Below are 27,500 nucleotides of genomic sequence, written 5' to 3'. Positions count from 1 at the left end.
TCTCTTTATTATACTGTTATTTCATTTTTAAAGGCCTCCAACGCGTACCGTGAGATCGTTGATTGTCGAAAAAGCTTCACGCTCGGGTCCTGCGTGCGCGCCTTCGGCTTTCTCGATGATACTCGAAGGACTGAGCGCGAGCAGCGATAATGAAAATTACCTCGCGCTTCAGTATGCATCTACGAAACCAACCATTACGGTTGATACTCGATCTCGGTGATCTACGATGACCTCAATATTCGAGAAGATTTTTATTTCTCTCTGAAGAATTTTATTTCTCTCTTTGTGTATATATATATTTTTTTCTTCCTTTTAACCATCCTGTTTTATACAATTAAACAATGATACAATTCGATTGCAGCATCGGTTACCCTCGAGAGTCTTGCAGAAAGGAAAGATTTGAAAAAAATCGCCTCGCTCGAGCTCTCGCAATGTATAATCTAGTCAGGCAGATTCTATTTTTAAAATTGGATCGCACGTGCTCATTCGCGGTCGTCTTGATCCTTGTATAAGCGTTATTGCGGCTCGTTATATGATTAATTTCTCGTGCAAACCACACATTGATTCTCTTCCATATTTATTCGCGTCGGTTATGTATTAATTTCGCGTGTTGCGCTTTTCATTTTCCTCGTTATAACATGTATCGAGCGTCCAAATGCATCCTCGCGCCGGAGAATGCTGCGATGTGTTTTGCAAATTCTGTGAGAATTTGCAACGAAGATGACGAAGGTGACGAAGATGACGAAGAAAATCAGCAGGAGCGGAAATAATTGCGAGGTAGATAGTGGCAAATAATTTATTATAACGGTGAGATGTTTATATATAGGGTGTCCGGGATCTTTTGGAAAAGAAAAATTGTAAAGATGAATCAGATCGAACTGGGAAGAAAAGTCAAGTACATTTTGCAAAAATCGCGATACTTACGAATGATTGAAAATAATCACGTCTTGAAGCTCTTTTAATCGATAATTTGAAAATTTGCATACTTATTTGCAAGATGGTAAAGGATTTTTTTCTTCAGAATGGTCTAATCTGTGCCTAGCGACAGGTTCAAGATTCAGGATTCAAAGTTCAATATACTCGTATCTATCGCTAGACACAATAGTCAAATTGTAAGTTAGGTTATCCTGAACAAAAAAGTCTCTTACCATTTTGCAAACAAGTAGGCAAATTTTCAAATTATCAATTAATAAAAGAAGAACCTCTCTAGATGTGGTCATTTTCAATCATTAGTAACTTAACAACTATTGCGATTTTTGCAAAATGATACGTGACATTTTTTCTCAGTTTGATCCGATTAATCTTCACAATTTTTCATTTCCAAAAGATCCCGGACACCCTGTATTGATATCGAGCCGGAAAGCGTACAAGCTGCTTTTTATCACCTTGTCTCAATAAGCGATCCGACGATGTCGGGCGATTGAAATTTTGCTTGCCAAAATTAACGTCGGGTGATCACCCGTAACGACTGTCTCGATAAACTTTCCTCCGTTCTAATCGATATACACTCAATTAACTAGTCATCAACAAAATCCACAATTAACAATCGATTTCATCGATCGATTGAGTCGATACTTTATTTCTCGATTGTTTACCTGCCGGTTATCTCCAGGGTTGGGAAAATTACTTTGTAAAAGTTACAATTACAGCTTTTTTCATTGAAAAAGTAACTAGTTACAGTTACAAGTTACCGACTTTCAAAAATAATATGTCACAGCTATAGTTATTTAAAAAGTAACGAGTCGTTACTTTTCAGTTACTTATTTGCAATAATAGTGCTATTATTTTAAACTTCGTACTTGTGTAAATTCCTTCAGTTTCAGATAAAAACAGTTTGTTGATTATTATATATTCCTCATGTTGTATATAATTTTTACAAATTAGATGCATTAATTTGAATAAACAATTCATAATTATTCCTTAAGATTATTAATAACCACTGAGCAGAGAAATGTCCAATTGTTCTCGTTTCCAAGTTTCTGCTGCAACTCGAATATTTCTGCATATGATGGCCATGGCATTTTACAATCCTTCTTCAAAGATTGACATGTTCTATCCATTGCTTGAATTTGTTATATAACTGAAACCACGCAGCGTACTTTACGCTGAACTTACGCAGGTTATGTTAACAAATAAGGACTGGCGACGCGCGACGGAAATGTCCGAACAGGCGTACAATTTTTTTGAAAGAAATATAGGTTGCGTTCGGAGAAGAATCTATTAGCGCTATTGCGACATTTTATCATTGTTTCATATCTAATGAACGATAAAGATAGATGACGCAATAGCGCGCTTTTAAAATGCAGCCAGAATAACTGTATACTTATTATTGGATATCAAGCATCGCACGTCGCGTTATCGCGCTGGTCTGCCAGAAACTGAAGTTTGAAATACATAAAGTAACTATTGAAGTGATTATTAAATCAGTTACTAGTGAACAAGCAAATGCAACGGCGTTAAGTCACAGATGGGAAAAACGGAACAAAGTTAAGTTATAGTTAGCAAAAAAGAAATAACCGTAACTGTAACTTGGTTACAAGTACAACGAGTTACTTCCCAACCCTGGTTATCTCGAATATCGACCACTGCGAGATCTCGGCCGAGTGAGACGCCGACTGATCGGTCCGATCGCGCGCCATCCGCGTTTTATTCGCGCTGATCCACGGCCGATCGTCGGCTTTGCGCGCACACGACCGCGAAGGGACAGTGACGCACGCACCGACAGCGACGTTGATCTGGCACAACAAAATGTGTTCTAAAATTACCGGCGGCTCTTGACGAGCTGGTGGGCGCGCACTATTCGTGACTCTAATCGACGCGATTTTGCGCGGGCGAACGCTGCTATTTCGAGCCGCCACGCAACCACCTGAGCCACCCAGCATCCCCAAATACCCAGGATGACTAGTGCGGCGAGCGTCAAACGCGCTCTCTCTCTCTCTCTCTCACACATTCTCTCTCTCTCTCTCTCTCTCTGTGTTGCAGATGAGTCAGGCCGCCGATGATACAAGATTTTTGGCAGCGCAGCGCGCCGCGTCCTCGCGACGCGCGTCGCGACATTTCTCGTTTATCTGCGCGCGCGCGCGCTTATTGTTGTTACTCTTTTTCTCGAGCGCGATGTCGCCTCGCCGAATATCTCTCTCGTGGGCGGCATTGTGCGTTTGGAACGCGAGCGAGAGCGAGCGGCCGCGCGGCTCAAAGCGTCCCGGAGGAATCCAGAATGGCACGTAGTCGCAGAACGCAGTCTGCGGTCTCGCGCGCTTTCTTTCGCGTCTCCGTCGTCACTTCACGCGCTGCACGCGGATCGGAAAATAATTCGGATGAAAGATCCTTTGGGCTCTTTGATCAACATTGGGCGATTGGTAATCGAGAGCAATTGCGAACGTCGTTAGCGTTTTGGTGTTTGAAATGTGTTCGACGCCAAGTACGCTCGATGAGAACTATCTCGTTGATTTTGGCACTCGACCCTGTTCAACGTTCGCGTTATGTCGTCGTATTGTCCGGTTGGAGTTCGGTCGCGCTTTTTACCGGTCGAGTTGTAACGATAATTATACGTTATTTGCGTGACTTTTAACCGCGCGAGCGCGATTAGAGCGGACGATTTCTCCTGATCCCGCGTGTAACTTGGATTTCGCACGTCGACACACTACGCGATGATGCGCCGTTTTATTGCGCTATTTTATCATCACAAAATTACACACGGAAGGATGGATTATTGATATATACTCGCTCAGACGCGCATACACACGCGAGACCTTTCATCGCGTGCGTAATCGCGGCTCCGCGCCGAACGTTATAGATCATTATCGCAACGTCAGGATGAGGCCGATAGGTGGGGAGACTGAACTCACTAAAAATATAATTGTTCCGCGTGCGAGGCACGGCTGACACGGCACTTTATATAAAATTAGCGTTAAAAATACACGGTGTTGGAAATAGTGCGACACCCGCGGCGGAATAAGAGACGTAGGAATGCGCGCGCGCGCGCGCGCGCGCGCGGAGTCGAGAAATAGAAAGGACGGACGCGCTAATCGCGAGCGATTACAGATCGTCACCTTGTTCCTGCGCGCGTCTCGAACCGACGAACACATCTGAGAACTCACACGCAGAGACTCGTTCTCGCGAGAGTCTCGACACGGGAACTCGAGGTATTCTCGCGAGACCGAAGCGTCTAAATTCCAGCGAGACGATTTAATGGGAGACCGAACTGCCACAACTAGAAATTGTATCGCTTTCTTTATACAGCAGATTTTTTGCCTCTAATATTAATCATTTTGTACTTGTCGCGTGCAACGTCGGGAATTCAGCTCGAGAGTCAGAAAGCACCGAGAGAAGAAGAATTATCAATTATAAATGTACCTGTGTAAATATATTTATAAGTAAATAAATCATAGCTTGTTGATGAATGAATTCATAATAAAATAAATTGTATAAATAACTATAAATCGTCATTCTACAGCGTTATAGTCCCAAATTCGGCGTTGCACGCCGTGTCTTCTCGCTGCTTGAGCTGTGGGATAGCGACGATATACAGAGTGTATAAAAAGTACAGCGATGGCGAAATATCTTAAAAGCTAAGCATTTTAGAAAAAAGTGTCTCAGGCAACAGTTGTTTGGTTTGAAGGGAAATAGGAGACAGCGATGTCATTTTGCTTACAGATGGCGCTATTTTCGAAATATTCACCGATCATTACTTTTCTCAAACGCAAATCCCAATTTTTTATCATATCATCTTTTTCTATCAATTAATTTGAACAACTTTTGTCTGAAACTTTTTTTATACGTTTAACATTTTTTGAGATATTTCGAGATAAGGAAAACTTGATAACTTTTTCAATATTTAATTTACGATATCTCGCTAACTATTTGTCGGAAGGAAAAGTAATACTAGACTTTTTCACTCTATTTGGTCTCAAGAATATATTGTTACAATAGTGTCTTAACTTTTGTTAACTTATCGACCTTTGGAAATTTCAAAATCATCAAATTACCACAAGTCAAGGCGCTATTGTAACAATATATTCTCAAGACCAAATAGAGCAAGAAAGTCTAGTACTACTTTCTTCCGATAAATAGTTAACGAGATATCGCAAGAGATCTTAAATCAGATATTGGAAAAGTTACCAAGTTCTCCTCAAGTGTCTCAAAAAATATTAGACAAATGAAAAAATGTTTCAGACAAAAGCCCGAATTAATTGGTAAAGAAAGATGATGTGATAAAAAATTGGGATTTCCTTTCAAGAAGAATAATGATCAGTGAATGTCTCGAAAGTCTAGGACCTGTCTAGGACAGGCGCCATCTGTAAACAAAATGATATAGTTGCTTTATGTCCTCCTTCAGACCATACAGCCTCTGTCCGGAAGATTTTTTTCCAAAACGCTTGGCTTTCGAGATATTTCGGCACACTCGTACTTTTTTATACACTCTGTATAGCGTTATTGTCACCGGCATTACAGCAACAAAAGATTACAATTCTTTCAGCATGTGATTACACAGTTACCTGTAGCGGATGCTTTTTTCTCGGTGTAGCGTTCGACAAGCGTCCGGGACGAGGCCCGGCGGCGGCGCGATGCGACGTGACGCGCTTGAAATCGCTTTAGCGAGCCGATCGCCGCTATTAGTGCGCTGAGTCACGAGGACTCGCGACGTGAGCGTGAACGCGACTGTTTCGCACGTTTTTTGCCGCGACGCCGCATTACCGAGATCGTTGATTAATGATCGTTTCCGGCGGGCAGCCGCGGAGGAGCGTTCGCTGCTGAGTTCTCTCGGTAGCCAGCGCCGTGCGAGAATGTTATTTCCGATTATGACAGCGAGAGTCGCGTGGCGAGACCCCCGCGCGAATTGGCGCGATGTAATTTAATTACGAAACACAGCGCTCAAACAGGACGAAAGCCGAAAGCCGATCCGCCGCGTCGCGCGCCGGGAACTCTCGGGGATTTTTCGAGACGACGGAAGAAGTTTCCGAGGCCTCCGAAAGTCAAGCCTCAAGCCAGCACCGAATGTAAACAGTGCTTCAACAAACGCGGAGGCCCTCATTCCTCGCGGGGAACCCGCGAAATTCGCAATCAGTCTGCGAAACTGAAAGGACACACCCCTCGAGGCGTCGGGCTTCGCTCAACATTACAGATGGCCGCGTCCAACGAAAGAAGCAGCATTTCCGGAAAAATTAACACCGCTTAAGCGTTGCGTTTGACGTTGCGTCGAATCACTTTTTCCGTTAAACGCAACCAAGTGCTGCCAAGTGTCCGATCCAATTGGTTTATCTGTCGTTCAGAGGCATTTCTGGCATTTAACCTTTTGTCGTGCGGCAGTGGTAAATATGCTTACCACCCTTTTCTCTCTCATGTTGACGATACGCTGTTTACAGTTTAACGAAAATAAATATAATCTCACATTTTTCTGATATATCAGTACTTTTCCATAGTTTTTATATCCGATTGTTCATTTTTATTTACTTGCAAACAAATAAAGCGATTTTGAAAAGAAATTTAATTTCTCGGAAAGTATTTAAGATCAGAGGCTGAAGTTTCTGTTAGATATTCTTCGCGCGTCAAAATATAATATACGTCTCTTCCGGAATTTTCCGCACGCTAGATTATTTTCTATAAACAAATTGCTTGAATGAATCTTGTAAATTTCATATAAAATTCGTAGTTAATAAGATCTGAAAAGTCTTTATATCGTGTATTTGATTTATATTATATTTATTCAGGCTTATCCTAATTTTCACCCCTATGACATATCAAATCTGCCATTTTGAATTTTTGAAATCCAACTTCAGATTTGTAATCAACGAGCGAAAAGGCATAGAAATGGAAGATTTCGCAGAAATCCGGTAAAAATCAGGTAAAAAAACAGGATCAAAACGATCCCTATTCTGCATATCGTGTCATCTATGTCTGTTCCCCGAGTAGAAAAATTAATAGGCTCTGGCAAGGGCCTGATTATTTTTCTCTAACATTAATCAGGTCCTAGTAGGGATAGAAAAACAAGACCCCCATAAGATGTGTAACAAATGGTTTAACGGATTCTTATAAGGCAATATTAATAGGGCCTTATAAGGAAATATTTTTATTATTGCTTGAGTAAAAAAATATCGTTCCTTTCATTCCAAGAAGTTTCGACTGTAATTTCTTTATTTCTTTATAATCTTATTCGTATACAAGAATCTTTCATCTTAAAAATGTATTTTGCAATAAAATATAGCATTCTTTATACATAAAAATCTTGCTACTGTTTTTATTAAAATTTACTACATTTCAAAACGAAAGCAATACTAGAAAAATCCTTGGAAGAGACTAATGAATATGGTAACTGATAAAACTAATTAAATTTGTTTTTAATTGCGGTATAATTAAAAAATCTTTAAAAGGACTAGATAAAGCGTACTTAAAACAATACTAAACTATGACAATTTTATTACACGCTTCAGATCTTATTAACTTTCTATAATAAAACTTGATTTTGTATATCTAAAATATCCTTAGATTAAAAGATTCTTCTAAGGTTTTTCTTCTGACATCAGTTTTCCATGTTAAAATATTATTTCGTAAAATCTAAGACACCCCTAAAAATCCTTCCAAAATCCTTCTCTCTCAGCTTTCTTTATCAAGTCTTATTTATTATCGCAGTCTTATGCTTCATGAGGATGGCCCTAACAATTTTTTGCTCGGGACTTTTTAGCTGCGCTGCTAAACTGGTGCAAAAAGTTGGAGTGAGAAAATATATAGATGTCTCACTCTAACTTATTGCACTCGTTCAGCAATACAGCTAACAAGAACAGACCATACGTCTCAAGTCACGCGCTTCTCTCCCCTCCCTGGATTGCGAGTCTGTCATTCAAAGATCAGTAATCTGCGCTTGTTCCCTGGCGAGGAAGATCTCACGACAGGATCGTCCAAGCGGGACGGTCGAGAAACCGACGCTAACTCGTACGACAATTCGTCCCGCAGACCCGCTAATTTCTCCTTTTCGAGTCTTGGCGAAACGTCGGCCGTCGCGGTCACTCGATATAGAAGACGAGTCGAAAAATCGGTAAAAGTGTACGCATGTACGTGTGCAGCCGCGTCGCGGGAAGCTTCTGCGAACAGTTTGATCGCGCAGTCGCAGAGGGACCGGTAGCGAAAGAAAAAAAGCCAAGGGATAATAACGATATGGAGATATCTCGGCTTTCTCTAAAAAGCAAGTGTCCCGCCGAGGAACGCGTAAATCTGCCGCTGCCGCGGAGGCGTAGCAGCGGATTTACCGTCGGCAGGAGAAGCGCTGTTTCCTCCGACTATAATTTACATCGCGCTTCCTTGTTTTCCGACCTTTTAATGCGTAATTCTGTTACAATGAGCACTTAGGCGAGAGACACGCGGTTGAGACGAGCGCGCGCGCGGAACATGGCGGTACATCGCAAGCCGTAACTGCCGTGTTATGCCGCAGGATCCGCAGGATCCGCGATTTTTCTCCCAAGGATCGCGCGAGCGCGAGCCTCGATGTCGCTGGAGAAATCTTCGCTTCGCCGATGGCATTAATAAGCTCGGCCGCGTAAAAGGCGACAGCCGGTGTCGCGGAGTGTGTGTCTATATACCATGCCTGCACACACACACACACACACACACATACATTTTTTTGTAATTCTATTAATAATAATCGGAGCGGCGGGAAAAGATTTACCACGTGAAGAAGTTACAAAAGCGTAATGCAGGCAAATATTAATAAACCGCGATAACGTCAGGACGAGGCCGATAGGTGGGGAGACTGAACTCACTAAAAATATAATTGCTTTACGACGCGCGGTTGAGGGTACTTTATATAAAATTTTCGTTAAAAATACGACGTTGAAAATAGCGCGAACTTATAGCAAAATAAGAAGGCGCGGGTTCGCGTAGAGTCGAGAAATAGACGGGGTGGATGTGCATGAATCTTTCACGCTTCTTCACCGAGCTGCATGGTGAGTGCAGCCGACGTCTCCGCACGATGACATTAACAATCTCTATAAATGTTTCAAATTTGTTTTCTATATTCATCTGTGTGCGCACGCGTAGATGTGTGTATGCGCGCGAACGAGAAGGATAACTTGGAGTTATTTTGACACTTTATCGAGGGACGTCGGTACTTTAATAATTTGGCGACATTATTCAAATATCTGAAACTTCAACTATGTGTATATATATATATATATATATATATATGAAACAAGTAATAATATATGCAATCAGTTCTGAACCAACTCAAAATTACATCAGCTCTATTTTTAACAGCCTCATCTGCTAGAACTATGTGCACAAGTTATTCATGCTAGAATTAGAGCCTGTTATAATATTCTCAGTGTTTATAATAAAGAACGGGATAGATATAAAACGATATAAAAACTTTCATATATTTTAAGATTAAAAATAATGGTTTAAAAATATTGCCGCGACATGCTGAAGAGCGCCTGTGTGTACGCCCTGTTCCACAGAGAACAAAGGAAAAATCAAAGTTAGCCACTTAATTAATAAAACAATCAGGAGACGCTAGTCCGTTAAGCCGGTATTATTCTTGCATGTCGCGAGATATCCCTAGATTACGCTTTATACGCTATAAGAGAAAAAAAGCACGGTTAGAGTATCGCTTCTTCCAACGTCTCTATGTTGCGCAGATAATCCGTGATAAAGTTCAAGGCGAAATTCCACCGGTGGCGTCGGAACCGTCCTTATTAACCCTTTATATCCTAAATTAATTTACCCAAGACCTTATAAAATTTTTGCGTAATTAAATAACTCTTGGCATATCATAGACATAAGAAACAGGAAAATAAATTTTGTAACAATTCAACGATTAAATTTTGACATGGTACTTGTAAGTACCGACAGGAATGTAAGGTAAGACACGGGAAAAAGGTTCAAGAGCGCATATATAGAGCGGTACTTTGACGTATCGTCAGGATACAAAGGGTTAAAGGACCAGATTTGCACATTCGCAACTCCGCAACACTGGAAAGCAAAACGGTTTCGACAGTTTTTTTTCTACTTTTTTTTCATAGTGACAGTGGTAATCCGTTTAGTCGTGAATTTGAGAATCACTGCTTAACCAAACTGCACAAGTCGAAAGATCGCGGGTCTCTTTAATCCCAATTATGCGTTGAGGTTAGAGAGATACACATAGTTGGGATTAGAGAGACTTGCGATCTTTCGGGCAAGTCCTTGAGCAGTGATTTTCCAATTTTACAATCAGATTAGTTACCAACGTTTATAAGGAAAAACAAAAAAAAACTGTCGAAACCGTTTTGCTCTCCAGTATACATACACGCACGCATGTTTGCAAATCCTCAAGTCTCGCCCGCAACGCGTCGAAACGCAAGCAGAAGCTCACGCTGGCCGATCTCTGTCGCGAGTCGCCGATTGCCGGCGGACGAACTCCAGGAAATGAATGTCCGCAGGAACAGCGGCGCCGAAGGACGGCCGCGCGATTTCCGAAACAAACGCGACGCATTGATCTGGGAAGCGAGTGTTTCATCCAAGAGACGGTTGTAAATCTATTCAGACAATCCTCCCGAGACTATTTTTGCACCGTGGCCTATCGATTTCTTCGATCCTCTCCCTCTCTCTCTCTCTCTCTCTCTCCCCCTCTCCCTCTTTCTCGCGCGCACGCTATATGCCCTGTACTTGGACGTCAATGGCGGCTACGTATAACGCGTAGTTAACCCCCTTCGTCTTCTTCCCGCTTAGTCTTATCGGTCGATGCTGACGTAGATGGTTCATACGTCTATGAGCCATTCATAGACGATAACAACACACCAACACGGCGCGGCCGCGTATTTTTACCGCACTGTAGTCGCGTACGTAGGTACAAATCCATGTGTCGCGGGCGTAAAAATACGTACACCGACGGGGTGCGACGCGCTCGTACACGCGATTATTGTGACAATTTCCATGCGGGGCTGCTGAATATAGCGCCTTCCGTGTGAGAGTCCGCACGGTTCGTGCTACATTGCGCACGTAAGCGGGTCGACTTTTTCGTCGGACGCGCCACCGCCGCACAGTGTATACGTTTTTGGACAAAAATCGCTCGCCAGCGTAAAAATCAATCAATTTTGATGAATTTCTTGTTAAATACAGGGGGAAACTCCAGCAATAACGAAGTACTGCGGAAAATGGGATACTTACAAACCTAACCTATAAAAAACATATTTTTTAGTATTTACAATATTAGAGCCTTAGACTTTTCCAAGTCTACCTATATTTTCATGCTGATTAATCTACAATTGAAATTACTTTCGTATTTATGATACCATTCTAGGGTGAATGATGAAATGTAACAATGGAACAAAAGGCAGTCAAATCATTAACTAAATCTCATGATGGCATAATATGCATTCACAGATTCGATTCCACAATAATATCCCATTGGAATAGTACTACATAAGGGTCAAAAGTTTGAGCACTCAAAGTTGGAAGGTTGAAAGGTTTCGGAGTCAGAGGGTTCCGTGATTTGGGATTAAGTGAGGAAATTCTCGAGTTTAACGTTCGAGAATTTCAGAATTTTTATGGATTGAGGATTCTAATTAAATGTTTGGATTACGAGATCCTTAAGTTTATGAGTGTCTATCCGATATGGATTATATACGTTCTTTATAGATTAGGTTCATAAGTACCCAATTTTCCGCAATATCTCGTTACTGCTGGAGTTTTCCCCTGTATTGAAAAAAAAATTCACTAAAATTGGTTGAGTTTTATGCTGGCAAGCGATTTTTGTCCAAAAACGTACACTGTGCGCCGGTCCGTGGTTGCGAGAGCACGGCGAAATTCACCCCCGTTACGCAATCCCATGTGTGAAACGTGCAGGGGAAGATACCTCAATGATCTGATTCGACGTCGCGACGTAGACCCGGTGATTCGGTCACTTAAGCCACTCGACGGCGTGCGAAGTGTTCGAGGATGCAAAGTACACGGAATGCACAGAAGGCGCGCGAGAATTCTTCCCCCGAGTTTATCCGTGCGTATTTAAACATGATTGGCCGCAGGATCGCTCGATTTTTCGCTTAGGTAGGGCGAATTGTCTGAATCGTCGAGAGAGTACATTTGTCCGACATTCAAGAATAAATCTGATGTACTCTACCGCTAAGCAGGAATATATTTCTTTTATAATATGGAATTATTTCATAATGCCTCGCTCATTAGACGCTCCCTTTTGTAGTGTACAGAAGCTTTAACATTTCTGCAATCAGTTCACCTTTTGTATGGCACATTTTTTTCTACCTGACGGATTTCTGCCATTTCTATGCTCTTTGGTTCGCTGATTACAAATCTGAAGTCGGGTTTCAAAAGTTCAAAATAACAGATACAACATGACTGCTATACATAAATTAGCATAAGTCTGAATAAATATAATATAAATCAGATACATGATATAAAGGTTTCTCAGAACTCGTTAATTACAAATTTCACGTGAGATTTACAGGATTCATATAAGCAATTTATTTATAAAAAAAATCTAACGTGTGAAAAATTCTAGAGAAATGTATATTATATTTCGTCATACAGAAGTAAATTAATGTAAATCTGAATAAATATAATATAAATCAGATACACGATGAAAAGATTTCTCAGAACTCGTTAATTACAAAATTCACAAGAGATTTACAAGATTCATTCGAGCAATTTGTTAACAGAAAATAATTTAGCGTGCGAAAAGTTCCGGAAAAAAATGTATATTATATTTTGATATAACTTAATATAAATCTGAATAAATACAATATAAATTAGATACACGATAAAAGTAAAAAAAGTTAAAGTTTCTCAGATCTCGTTAATTAAAAATTTTACGCGAGATTTACAAGATTCATTCAAGCAATTTGTTTATAGAATAGATAATCTAGCGTGCGAAAAATTTCGGAAAAAATATATATTGTATTTTGACATGTGAAAAATATTCAACAAAACTTTTAGTCTCTGATCTTACATATTTTTTAAGAACTTGCATTTTTTTTAATCGCTTTTATCAATTTTATTGATTTATCAATAATTAAAAATGAACAGTCGAATACAGAAAACATGGGAAACACGTAAAGTAAGTATTATCGTATCAGAAAAATGTGAGATCATATTTATTTTTGTTAAACTGTAAACAACATATCATCAAAATGTAAATAGAAGAACAAGTATATTTATCACTGCTATACACACAAAGAGTTAATCCAAAATGAAAGCCTCGCATAGATTATTACCGTTTCTACAATCGTATATCGAAAGTTATTAATCTTGCGTATAAACGAATAGATATATAAATAAATAATCGATACGTTTCATACGGAGGCAGGATCTTCTCTAGGCTCAAGTGAAACATTCGCATCGCGATTTTCCAAGCGACGATATTTTCATCATCGCCATCGAGTGAGAAAATGCCGCTTTTTGCTCGTTTGAGCGAAACTTCGCCTCAAAGAAATTCCAAGAGCATCGTATGCGCATCAGTTCAGTGCGCATACGGAGTGTCGTTTAAATAACGCACGGATAAACTCGGGGGAAGAATTCTCGCGCGCCTTCTGTGCATTCCGTGTACTTTGCATCCGCGGACACTTCGCACGCCGTCGCGAGTGGCTTAAGCGAGCGTCGAATCACCGGTCGATCTACTTTTCGAGCTTGAAATTTTGAGAGCGCCATGACTCGTGCTATTACGATTCTAGCCGCAATTCTAGAACCTGCTCGTTTCAAGCGCCTCGTGCAATTACGTGCCGATAAGCGCGTTCGTCACGACACCGACGTCCGCGCGTGCCCTACGTACGTATCACGTGAGTGATACTCCGTTTGCAATAAAAATTTCACTCGATTTTACGATCGATTGTTAGGCCAAGTATACATACGTCAGCTGTGACGTGTTAGATAAGGTCGATGACGACGCTCCGATATGTGACCAGGCGCTGTCACGAGACGAACGAGTCAATAATTACTTTATCGGCGACTTCTTCTTTTGCATTAGGCTGCTGCAAAAATAATCGCGGTTCTTATCGGTACTACCGAGTATAAGGACGCATACATATCAGGTAAAAATTATATTTATTAATCAAGATAAAGACCATTGGCCTTGAATGATCAACATTGAGCTCTTTTGCCACCTCTCGAATTGTTTTACGTGGATCCGCTGCAAAAATGGTTCTTCAATCATTATTGTTTATAGCTGAAAGACATCCACGACCCTTCTCTCATCTTCAAGGCTTTCGTTTCTATCACGGAATCTTTGGAACTAGTGTTGAGCTGTATATTCACTAATTGACTTTCCGTCAAAAGCAGATTTGACGGATTTGACGGATTTCGAGCGGTTTCTCTTGCTTCGTGTCCCAATTTGAATTCATACAACAAAATCACGCGAATCTGCTTTTTTCCATGACTAATTTAAGAGATTATATCCAACAATACTAAAAACAATAGAGCAAAAATGTAAGCTGAAATCAGTAGTGCCGATTTCATTGTTTACAATGATGTATCACACGACTATAACAAAAGATAACGGTAACCGGAAAAATCGGCGCCAAACTTAAAATGATAAAAACCGCGATTATTTTTGCAACAACCTGATATTTTCGCTTGAGCGTACAAACGGTGTCGTAAAAGTCTCGTCAGGTGACATACACGTAGATCTCCCAAGAAATTTTTGGATCTTACGTGTAGAAATTATTTGCATCATCGGTAACGTTCCAGGCTTACGGAAGAAGCGAGACAATTGTCGTTCCCAGACGTATTCGATACTGATAGAGGAGAGAAACACATTTCGTGTGAAGATATTTTCTTACAGCTGTCCTTTCGGATTTCTTTTCCTGACAGTAGTCGGCTTCACCGGCGTCGACAACTGTAAGAACCGAGAATGCAATCACGCGCGGAGGAAGCCAGATATTCGTCGCTTCGTGTCGTAATTAATGAAGTCTGAAAAATCTTATATCGTGTATCAGATTTGCATTTATTCGGACTTACACTCTTTACCCCTGTATGACCCTGTATGTACAGTTATACTGAATCCGTCATCTTGAACTTTGAACTTCCGACTTCAGATTTGTGATCAGCGACACAAAAAGCATAGAAATGCGAAATCTCGCGAGTACATTGCGATGCTGCATTAATCGGCTGAGAGCACGTTGCTTCGTTATGTCACGTTCTCGGTAATGTCTCAATAATAAAATAAAAATGTTTTTCTATGCCGATGCTGGGATATTAAGTCGGTGGAAATCAGAGTTGGAAAAGTTACTTTGTAAAAGCATCTAGTCACAGTTATAGTTTTTTTTTACTGAAAAAGTAACTAGTTACAGTTACAAGCTACTGCCATTCAAAAGTAACATGTTACATAGTTATAGTTATTTAGGAAGTAACGAGTCGTTACTTTCCAGTTACTCTTTTACAATAATTGTATTATTATTTTAAATTTCGTAATTGTGTAAATTCCATCAATTTTATATAAAAGTAGTTTGTTGATTATTATATGTTCCTCATATTGTATATAATTTTTACAAATCAGGTTCATTAATTTAAATAAACAATTCATATTTATTCTTTAAGACTATTAATAACAATTATAAGAAAGTGAATGAATTCGATGAGGATAATAAGTATTAAAAATATTAAAAATAATCTAACATAAAAAATTAGATTTCTTCGCTAAAAAACATAATGATATTTTATAAATAAAGACTTACACTCATGTGTTTTCTTAAATTTACAGTTGAAGTTCTATTTGTATGAATAATTATTTTGTCAGCGCAAATTTTGCAAATTTTGCAAAGAGTTATTTCCGTTTCCAAGTTTTTGCTGTAACTCGAATATTTCTGCATATGCTGGCCATGGCATTTTACAATCCTCCTCCGAAGACTCAGATGTTTTATCCATTGCTTGAATTTTGTATATAACTGAAACCATGTAGTGCACTTTACGTTGAAATTACGCAAGTTATGTTAACAAATAAGGACTGGCGACGCGCGACGGAAATATCCGATAGGCGTACAATTTTCTCGAAAGAAATACAGGTTGCATTCGGAAAGGAGACTATCAATGCTATTGCGTCATTTTATCCTTGTTTTACATTTATTGAACGATAAAGGTAGATGACGCAATAGCGCGTTTTCAAAATGCAATCAGATTAACTGTACATTTATTGGATATCAAGCATCACGCGTCGCGTTATCGTGCTGGTCTGCCAGAAACTTTCAAACTGAGTTTGAAATATATAAAGTAACTATTGAACTAGTTACTAGTTATCAAACAAATGTAATTACGTTAAGGGTACGGTCACATGGAGTTGGAAATATCGGGACGGAAGAAAAACGGAAAAGGCAAATAGTGAAGGTTAAAGGCCATCACACACAAATGAACGTAAGCAGTAAAGAAACTGACCAATCACAATCAATTATTCTCGTAAGTTTAAAAATGGCGTCTTTAAGTTTCGATTGTGATTGGTCGATTTGCTTACTGCTTACGTCTTACTGCTTAAGTTCGTTTGTGTGTGATGGCCTTAACCAATCAAAATAATTCCGTTCCGTTGTTTCATATAGATGAGTTTTACATCAGAAATGTTTTTTACTGAACAGAACGTAACCTATGATAAGCATGTCACATGAATCTGTCAACATGGTTAAGTATTCATTTCAGTATAAATTAATTATTTTAACAACTAATACTACTAACAATATATATATATATATATACTTTTCGGGAGCAATTAAAATGTGGATATTACACAAAATTATTATATAAAATATATAAATAGAAAAAAACTCCACGTTATTAGGATTAGGATTAAGATGATTTAAAAAAATAAAAAGAAAACAATTAATTAAAGCTTAAATATTATATAAACTTCTAAAAAAAAAAAGAAAAGGAAGAAAAGGAACAAGTCCACCAAGAATTTGAGTGCGGCCAATATTTACTGAAGATAGCAGATATAAACAAGGGGCAAGCAATAATTTGATTAAAGAAATGACAAATAAAGTTCCTGGAAAACATATTGAATATATGCGAATGGATATTGATACATTTAATTATTCCTAAAAATTTATGTATGCATGTGTGTATGTGTATATACAAATTGTTAATGTATCTAATATTTTGTAGATATGTTGTAACAAATATTTTACCATGCTGAAGGATCAATGTGTCTATCAATGTCTATCGTAGATTGTTTTCCGTTCCATTGAAATTATTTCTCATGTGAAATCCACCTATGAAACAACGGAATGGAATTGCTCTAATTGATTAACTCCCACCATTTGCCTTTTCCGTTTTTCTTCCGTTCCGCTATTTCCAACTCCATGTGACTGTACCCTAAGTTACAGTTACAAATGGAAAAAACGGAACGAAGTTAAGTCACAGTTACCAAACAAAAATAATCATAACTGTAACTTCGTTACAAGTAACGAATTACTTCTCAATTCTGACGGAAATGTACAAATATCAGAAAGGCGAGACGTGTATAAGCGATCCAATTTGGGCCTCTCTCGCAATCTCAGGGAGGGGGGGAGTGTACGGAAAGAGAGAGAGAGAGAGAGAGAGAGAAAGTACATTACATATACAATTCAAGATACAGGATAATTGGCATATGTCATTATACTTTTGCCGCGTCGGGCTGCTATTCGATGCTTTCGAGAAAGAGAGTTAGAGAAACGTCTTTGTGAACGAGAAAGAAGAAATTCATCCGCGATCGGCCGGCCGTTCATTAGACCGCTCTGACGCATTGCAAGGAATTTCGCGGTTGTACGAATAACGATGCACTGTAAAAATTAACACGCGCGCGCTCGCAGATGTCCTCTTTCGCTGCAAACTTTTATGTGCAACTTTGAGAGAGAAAGAAAACGTCGCGAGTGTGCTGGTGTTATTAAAAGCACGTCAATGAGCCGAGAATCAGAAATAGAGAGAGAGAGAGAGAGAGAGAGAGAGAGAGAGAGAGAGAGAGAGAGGGAGGGGGAGAGAGAGAGAGAGAGAGGGAGAGAAAGAGGGAGAGAGAGAAGAGAGAGAGAGAGAGAGAGAGAGAGAGAGAGAGAGAGAGAGAGAGAGAGAGAGAGAGAGAGAGAGAGAGAGAGAGAGAGCGAGAGAGAGAGAGAGAGAGAGAGAGAGAGAGAGAGAGAGAGAGAGAGAGAGAGAGAGAGAGAGAGAGAGAGAGAGAGGGAGAGATAGAGAGGGGAGAAGAAAGATAGAGAAGGTGGCTCACGTATCCTTTTACCCGCCCACCCGCAGGATCGTGTATGATGTACGATTTCCTGTCTTATTGTACGAAAGCGTACAATAATAACGAAATGTCAGGCGATTTACTTCGCGTTACCGTGCGACGCTGTACATTGCACTTCGAACAATGCGCCCCGCACAAACTCGCAGTTCGATTTTAGCGTCCGCGCTAAGTTCGCGGAAAAACGCTTTCCCGCATTCCGTTCTGCGCTGCCCCGTACTGCGCGTTGCGGGGGCGAGAATATTTCCGCGAAATCGCAGAAATTTCGCGCTTCGTTTTGCGGTCATCTGGGGAAACGCGCGTCGAGCGAACTCACAATTGCTTCGCCGAAACCGCTTCTCTCCATTATCGAACGCTCGCTCGCTCGCGACACCGCCGGGGCTTATTTGCCTCTGCATTTGCAACCTTGCTTTTGTTCATTCGACTGTCTCTATTCGCGAGGAACCTATTTATACCATCTCCAGCTCAGACATTGTCACAGATGTTCGCACGAACATTTTTGATACATCGTGCTGCGAACAGAGACGTCATTTTCGGCACTTTTCGATCACTTCGATCGCAAGAACTGAGATCTCTTTCCTTCTTTATTTCTCTCCCTCCCTCTTTCTCTCTCTCTCTCTCTCTCTCTCTCTCTCTCTCTCTCTCTCTCTCTTTGCCTCTCGGCACATTGACGTGCTTTTAATAACGCCGGCACGCGCGCATGCTTTGTGCACGAGAGAGAAAGAGACAAAGTCTGTCAGTGCGAACGAATTGGCGCTGGACGAGGACGAAATCAGCGTAACTGAGAGATTCTTCCGCGATTTCCCGCTGGAAGAATTTTTTCTTCTTTTTTTCGCTGGATGTCGCGCGGACGCGCGAATTAATCGCCGGAAAAATTCGAGAAGCAGTACACGACGTACGAATAGAGTTGCCAGATAGCCGGGATTTCCGGGATTGTCCCGGAATTTTTAAGCTTGTCCCGTGTCCCAGAATTTCAGTCTTCTGTCCCGGAAAATCTGAATTTCAACAAAATTATAATCATAACCAGGGTTGGGAGGTAACGCGTTACTTATAACGCTGTTACTGGTATCGTTAATTTTTTGAGTAACGATTAAGTAACGCCGTTACTTTTCTGTGTCAGTAACGAAAAAGTAACGGCGATATATTTTTTTTTGTAATGAGTAACGAAACATTCGTTACTTTAATCGTTATTGTTTACATATTTAATTTTTATAAAATTAAACTTAATTATATTTAATTTCTATGCATTTCTTGTCTTGTATGTTGGATTTAGTGAGAACCAATAAAGATGGACTCACATATTGTCCTCCATTGGCCGTAGCTATACAGAAAGGTTTAAAAGAAAAGTAAGTTGGTGTAATTTGATTAACACATATGTTCATCAAACAACATTCATCTGATCAAGAAGAAAAATCAATATGTTCATGTTTAATTTTATTGATTTAACTTTAGCTTTTGTACTACATTCGAAAAAAAAGAATTGATAATTGCCAGCTGTTTGCACCCTAAATTCAAATTGAGTTGGTTAGATAAGCGAAACCGGAGATAAGCGAAAACTTGCGCAAACATATTTAGAAGATTTATTAGGAATTCCTTCAGCTGAAAATTCTTTGATGTCTGATAAGCACGACGATAATGATGACTTTTTTAATTTCAAACAGCAAACATCAAATGAGGAATCTGCCTATGATGAATGGCAAAGATTTCTACGGTCAACAGGCACTAATATCCAAATATTAAATTCATATCCACTAATTAAGAAACTTTTCATTAAGTACAACACTTAATAACATAAAATAATAAAAATATTGAAATATATATATATATACATATATATATTTCTAATCATCTTATGTCCGATTTATATCTTGTCTCAGCACTTTTCTTATAATCTTGGATTTATAACAACAAAAAAAGTAACGAAAAGGAACGAAGTAAAATATCGTTACTTTCAAATAACGGTAACGCGTTATTTTTTTAAGACCAGTAACGAATAACGGTAACGAGTTACTTTTTACCGAAAGTAACGGTAACGGTAACGAGTTACTTTTAAAAAGTAACTTTCCCAACCCTGATCATAACATGCATATTTCTAACTGGTACTAGAGAGAAATGTAAGAGCAGTTACTGCGATTTATAAGATCCAAAAATTTGACGTGCCACCTGAGAAAATTGTTGTGAAGTAAGCCATTTGCGTAGTAAAAAGAAGAAAAAAAAAGGTAAAAAAGAATTCAATCGCATGTTTCTGTCTGAACTTCCCTTTCTTGGTACCTAATTCATATATTTATTTATTGCAAGTACACAGCAACATCTCTTAACCCTTTGAGGCATAGCGGTAAGTATACTTACCACCTATTTATTCTCACATTTTCATAAAATATTTCGTATTTGAGGGATTCTTGTCGGGTTTTTTGTATTTTTTAGCTTCTTATATGATACGGGAACATACATGAAAGGTTGAAAAGTGTTTTGCATAAGTTGTCCATTTATTATAAATAAACAAAAGTGTGAAAAATACACATTTTTACAGAAAAAAATCATTTTCCATGAACTATGAGTGAATTTTTTGCTCAAAATCAAGATTTAGAATTCTTTTGGGTCGAATCTGAGGTCCAAATTCCAAAATTAATTTTCCAAGATGGCGGATCATAGAATTTCTATTAAATTAGCTAAAATTGTACTCTGGTTAGTTTTTGAGCTCGCTGATTATCAATCTGAGGTCCAAATTCTAAAATTTATTTTCCAAAATGGCGGATCACAAAATCTTTATATGATTAGCTGAAAATGTACTTTGGTTAGCTTTCAAGGTCGCTGATTACGAATCCGAGGTCCAAAACTCATTGTTCAAGATTGCAGATTCAAGTTGGCGGATCATGGCTCAATTCTAATATATTTACCTGACATTGTCTTTCGGTTAGTTCTTTTTTCATATTTGCAGCCGCCATACTGAATCCGCCATCTTCAATTTTGAAAATCTCATAACGGATTCGTCATCAGCGATCCCAGAAACCCCCGTATATAAATTTTCATGTGATTCGGATTTTCTGAAAAATACGTGCCTCAAAGGGTTAACCATCTTACTCTTTTATCTCTCAAATTTAACTAAAATTCTCTAACAACTTATGTTTCAACTGTCGCCTGAGAAATGTCCCGGAAATAGTTATTTTGCATCTGGCAACCCTACGCATGGGGCGAAAAGTGCGAGTCCCAAGGATAATCGGCCGAGTTCCGCCGAGAGAGACGCGCGTCCTCTCGGTCACCGTCGTGAGCTACGTCGATGTCCGGCGTCTGGCGTCCGACGGCGGGATCTCGAGCTCGCGCGTAAACTTGTCCTGTGAGAGAAAGAGAAAGAGAAAGAAACGGACGGGGAGGAGGAGAAAGAGGGTCCCAAGTTCGCGAAATCTCATTTGCCTTTGAGATTTTATTGCATCTTTGCGGAGACGCCGAGTTATAATTTCATCATACACAATGGCTCGCGATTATTCGTACATCCGAGCCATATTACGCAAATCAGAGCCGGCGCTCAACGTTCGAGTTAGCGCGGCTTGCCCTCCTCCTCCTCGCCTCCTCGCCCGGCGCACCTCGCTCCATTAATAGAAATTAATCGACGGTGCTTGCAAAATCCAGCGTTCGCGACGGCCGAGCGGAGAGGAAAGCCGAAGAAGAGATTTCGTACGCATCGCGGAAGGTTCATCCGACGTTCCGTCGACAGGCGAGCGAGCAAACGCGGCAAGGAGTATTCCTCAAACATTTTTACGCGTCAAGGAGCACTCTCTCTCTTCTCTCTCTCCCTCTTTCTCTCCCTCTCTCTCTCTCTCTCTCCCTCTCCCTCTCTCTCTCTCTCTCTCTCTCTCTCTCTCTCTCTCTCGGCGTTCTCGTGGCGAGGTTGTCAGAGTCTGGATCACATCGGCGCACAGTGTACGTTTTTGGAAAATCGCTCGCCAGCATAAAACTCAACCAATCTTAGTTAGAGGTATTGCGGAAAATTGGGTACTTACGAACCTAACCTATAAGAAACATATATAATCCATATGGGATAAACACTCATAAACTTAAGAATCTTGTAACCCAAACATTTAGTTAGAAACCTCAATCCATAAAAATTCTGAAATTCTCGAACGTTAAACTCGAAAATTTCCTCGCTTAATCCCAAATCACGAAACCCTCTGACTCCGAAACCTTTCAACCTTCCAACTTTGAGTGCTCAAACCTTCGATCCTTATGTTGTAATATTCCAGTGGGATCTTATTGTGGAATCGAATCCGTGAATGCATACTATGCCATCATGAGGTTTAGGTAATGATTTGACTGCCTTTTGTTCCATTGTTACATTTCATCATTCACCCTAGAATGGTATCATAAATACGAAAGTAATTTCAATTACAGATTAATCAGCATGAAAATATAGGTAGACTTGGAAAAGTCTAAGGCTCTAATATTGTAAATATTAAAAAATATGTTTTTTATAGGTTAGGTTTATAAGTATCCCATTTTCCGCAGTACTTCGTTATTGCTGGAGTTTCTCCCTGTATTTAACAAGAAATTCATCAAAATTGGTTGATTTTTATGCTGGCGAGTGATTTTTGTCCAAAAACGTACACTGTGCGGCGTCGAGGATATCGCCGTGTTTTAACGCACTTGTTAGTCGCCGAGAATCTCGCAGAAATTGTTAAGGATATGGCCGCGACGTTAATATCCCTTTGTCACCTCTGTTATTTCCTACCGCCGATATTATTATTACGGCAGAATTATCGTCGCGTCGAGATTGGTTAGATCGGCTCGGAGATCGCGCGAGCGATTCAACCGGGGGTGAGGGGAAGGGACTTTTGTTACGGGTTGCGATGGACATAAGCAGTCAAGATTACGTTCGCTCGGCAGTAGCGAGTGAGTGCTTATTCACGTAATTTTGCGCTTGCGATAATTAGTCGATAATTCCTGTATCACGTGTGTATGTTTGCGCTTATCTAGCGGCGTGTCGAATGGACGGCTCAGATTTTGGCTCGGCCGACTTTGCCGATTTCTTCATGGCGAGAAGAAATTGTTGCTGTGGAGAGGAAAAATTGATAACGACGATTGGAAAACAAAACGGTTTCGACAGTTCTTTTTTTTCTAGTGACATTGGTGATCCGTGAAGTTGTGAATTTGAGAATCACTGCTTAACCAAACTGCGCAAACCAAAAAATGGTCTCTCCAACCCCAATTATGCGTTGAGGTTAGAGCAGTGTTTTTCAACCGGTGTGTTGCGAAAATTTTCAAAGATCATTAGTTAAATTATTTTCGAAAGCAGTTTAAAGCACAGTAAGTATACACATCAAAATTAAAACCACTTTAAATTGATTCATATGAATATATCATTGTTATAATAAATAAACATCGGCTTATTTCTAAAATGGGTGGGATGTAGCCTTTATTACAAATTATAATAAATTGTTTCGTTTTATTTTTTGGGCGTGATGATGCATTTTGTCTGTGTTAATAAATAAATCAAAAAAAGGTATATTCTTTCTCATACTCTCTTTATCAGCATAATTTAAGTGTGCCGCGGAAGTTTAATTACAGGTTCAAGTGTGCCGTGAGATAAAAAAGGTTGGAGAACTGGGTTAGAGAGACACACACATACACAGTTGGAATTAGAGAGACTTGCGATCTTTTGGTCCTTGAGCAGTGATTCTCAAATTTTACAACTAGACTAGTTACTAACGTTTATAAAAAAAAAAAAAAAAAAATTGTCGAAACCGTTTCTTTTTCCAGTGTACGTGACGTTGAAACAGATGAGCGTCGCGAACTCCGCGGCAGAGACGCTGAATCGGTCGCGCCGCGCGAAGGAGCGGGACCCGGCGGCCTCTCTTTCTCCGATTGACGAGAGATCTGGCCGATAATTCACGGCAGAGGTGTGACTATAATCTCCGCGTTCGATTCGATTCGACTCGCACGCGCCAGGCACCACGAAAGTCTCTCTCGCGAGCGACATTCGCGCGTGGTGACAAGGAACTTAATAGCTGATCTAGAAATACAGGTTTCGCGCGACGTGCGGCTCTTAAAGCTCTTAAAGATCGATTATCATACATATAGTCGCGAGGTGTTTGGGCCGCAGTTAATACCGGTAGCCATACAAGTCGTTCCCCGCGTCGCCGCTCCGCTCCTTTCCGCGCGGAAAAGCGCGGAGGGAATGTCCGAAGAGGTAGCGAGACCAGCCGGCCGCGACGAACGTAAATGATCGTCGCGTACCTGAACACCCGTCGCGGCTCCGACGAGCGCTGAGCTACGCGAAATCTCGTGCTGCTTTCGCGGAAATGGTCGTTCTCCACGAGCCGCGGCGCGGTAGTCCTTCGCCGTCAGCGCGATGAATGAACCGCGTGAGGAACCGCGGCGAGACTTCGATGCTTTCGCGTCACTGATGGAAAGGAGTCGGTTCCCGTGCGACTGATTTTCCCTCGCCGGAGGGTCGGACGAAAAGTGAGAGGAGCAGAAAATCCCCGCGGAAGGTTACTCCGTTCGAGCGATTCTGCTCGAGCGATTGGTCGATCTCGACCGACTTTTAACACGCGCGAGCGAATCTCTTCGCGCTCGCGCGATAACGAAGATATATCCGTCCCCGTTCGTCCTTGAGAACTGACGTCTCTTCGGCCGTCAAGCTCCATTGAGGGTGTAAGTTTGCGCTGGCTTAACAAGGTTAATTTCTCCGGGATGGCCAGTAGGATGGAGCGTCGCGTGTCGGCGCTCCTGCGCTTGTAGAAATGTCAGTTCGTAAGGACGAACGGACATCAGAACGGCGAGGAATGACAACTTCCGTCAGCGCGATCCCGCGAACAGTAAACGTATCGCCAAATTTAAAAAAATTTCAAAATTTCAAAATTTAAACGTTCGCTTTTCACGAGTTTACGCTGGAGGGGGAGAAATGCGCGATCGTGTGAAAACCTCCTGCGGGGACCTCCCTCTTCCTACGACCGAGTCCTACCTCACCCCCGGCGGCGGAAAATTCACTCGCACCGACGATGTTCGTCTCTCCTGCGCGTGTTGAGCTCCCTCGCTTTGCTGCTTCTACGAGGAGTCGCACAGCCTCAACTTCGAGCGTGCTCGGGATATTTCGCGGACGATCCGCGCCCCTTCGCTGATGCTCCACGCGAGGTCGGCGCGAGCCTTCCATTCGACTCGGCATCCGCAGAAGGGATCGAAGTGGTTAGCTGAGCGAAAAAGTCGGTGCGGTTTCTGTTTGGATCCGATGCAACGAGCTATCGATTCTTGACGAGACTCGTCATAATAGCACAGATTTGCGTGAGTTAAGTGGTGAACTTTCCTCATGGCACGGTCTCCCTTGCTTCATGATCATTGATCCTTCTAAGGGCCGGTTGTGCCAACTCCTTGGAAAGTCAGCTGATAGTTAAATCATATGTCTGTCTTGGTCTAAATTGAAGGGAAAACAAAGATAAACATATGATCTAACTGTCAGTCAACTTATCAAGAACAACTGGCCCTAAGACGTCTGAGTCGAGTGTATGTTCGAGTTAATGTTCGCATCATGAAACCGAACTTGGCTGAAAAGCCGTCGCAGAAGCACGTCGCAAGACACGCGTAGTATTTGGAGAAGATGTGCCACAGGGAGAACGCGGACTGCGCAGAGGTGGTTTGAAGAATTTTCTTCTGGCGGCGAAGAGAGTCATCGATTATCTTTCTCTTCACAATTTCTGTCCTCGTTTAGTCTTTGGATGTAGAAAACCGCACGAACCTTCTCGGCTATTTAACACTACATGAGGCGTTACCTGATGACTGAGGCGGCGGTGGCGGCGGCGGCGGCGGCGGCGGCGGCGGCGGTGGCGGATGATGATGATGGTGGTGATGGTGATGATATCCTAGGGTGGGCGGCGGCGGCGGGTAAACCGCCCCCCAGATGCAGGAGGCCGCCGCGGCCGCGGCGGCCGCTTGCTGCTGGTGATGATGGTGATGATGGTGATGCTGCTGCTGATGTTGCTGCTGCTGCTGCTGCAGCAGCTGTTGCACTTGCGCAATGTCCACAAACTCCTGCAACTCACCTTCGGCCTCCGGCCTAGTCTCGCGCACTCGCCCCTCGGACGAGGGCACCACCGCGAACGGGTTGCCGCCACTGTTGTGCTGCAGGTGTTCGAACCCCGCGAGCGGATTCGCGGGCTCGTAATTGCTGCGCCCGGTCATGTGTTCACGGCGCATCGCGAGTGCCAGCATCTTTTCAACCTGTCCCGTCGCCGGCCGTCGTCGCGGTGTAGTCGAGCCACGTGCCGCTGCCCGTCCTCGCAGTCCTCGTCCTCGTCGCCGTCGATCGCGTCCTGCACGACGACGTGCACCTCAACTCGCATCAACTCGCGGCAACTCGCTGATCACCTGCGACGTCGAATGCGTGCGTGTCACGGCGTCACCGTCGCCGGCCGTGTCGCCCGCGGACATCCGTCTGTTTTCGCTGGCGCGGAGGTCGCCTCGTAAACAACGCGATGTCCGAGGAAGTCCTGCGGCGCGGAACGATTGACGGCTCGCGGCGTTTTCGCGCGCACCCCGTTCAAAACATCCCAGACTTGCGCGTCGGGGCTCGGCGCGGCGCGGAGGGGGGGGAGTTGATCACGTTGTAAACCGTTGTACAACTGCCGTCGTCGTCGTCGTCGTCGTCGTCGTCGTCGTCGTCACTTCCTTGGCAGCTTCAGGCGGAGACGACACGCGGATCTTGTGAAGCAGCGATTCTAGCGCGGCGGAGACGACAGAGGTGCTTCTTCGTCGAGAGCCTCGTCGTCGTTCAGAAGCGGTCCGGTCACCACGTTCCTCGTGGCGGGCTCCGCTGGCGATCCCACGTCGGGGAGGAAACGGCCTTTTCGAGAGCGGTCCCGCGGACGCGGCCGGCAAACACACGACGTAGGCCGGCGCTCGAGTGCCGGTCGTCGCGCACTGTATCTTCACCGGAGGACTTCACCGGGCTCTCTCTCTCTCTCTCTCTCTCTCTCTCTCTCTTCCTCGTACTCTTCGTGGTGTCCTCCTCGCAGCGCATCGACCTTCCGCCCGACTCTTTGACACGTCTCGGTGGCCGCGGCTCCTCGGTCCTCGGGTACCTCGCAGCTGGAGCACCACCTCCGGGACGGGGAGGGGTGGGTGACGGGGAGCGGGGAGGGAGGCCACGTTCTTCCTCCTTCGCGAGGCGCTCGTCCTCGAGCGCGCGCTATCCTGGCGCGCGCGCGCGCGCGCCGACTCCTATTATCGCGGCCGCTTAGCTTCTCACTCAGCACGCTCTGTCTCGCGTCGTCGGTCTCGTTGATCCGATGGCCAATGGCCAATGGCGAAGCGGGACGAGGCGAAGCGCCAAGCGTGGCAAGGCAAG

The 27,500-nt window shown here is 42.2% G+C and overlaps 1 protein-coding gene across 1 annotated transcript in view; it reads right to left on the bottom strand.

Moving 5' to 3' along the window:
* Positions 1–27,500, bottom strand: part of LOC105184058 (protein similar) — a 37,457-nt gene that overhangs the window by 9,939 nt on the left and 18 nt on the right. Inside the window, exon 1 of the mRNA XM_025305620.1 lies at positions 25,927–27,500. This exon is cut by the window's right edge and continues 18 nt beyond it. Within this exon, the coding sequence (XP_025161405.1) occupies positions 25,927–26,365 (439 nt within the window). The 5' untranslated portion in view covers positions 26,366–27,500. The remainder of the gene's footprint in view (positions 1–25,926) is intronic.

Source organism: Harpegnathos saltator, unplaced genomic scaffold, assembly GCF_003227715.2.
Source record: "Harpegnathos saltator strain DR-91 unplaced genomic scaffold, Hsal_v8.6 scaffold703, whole genome shotgun sequence".
Lineage (NCBI taxonomy): Eukaryota > Metazoa > Arthropoda > Insecta > Hymenoptera > Formicidae > Harpegnathos > Harpegnathos saltator.
Note: the sequence above shows the minus strand (reverse complement) of the source record. Positions and strands in the feature narration are given on the sequence as shown.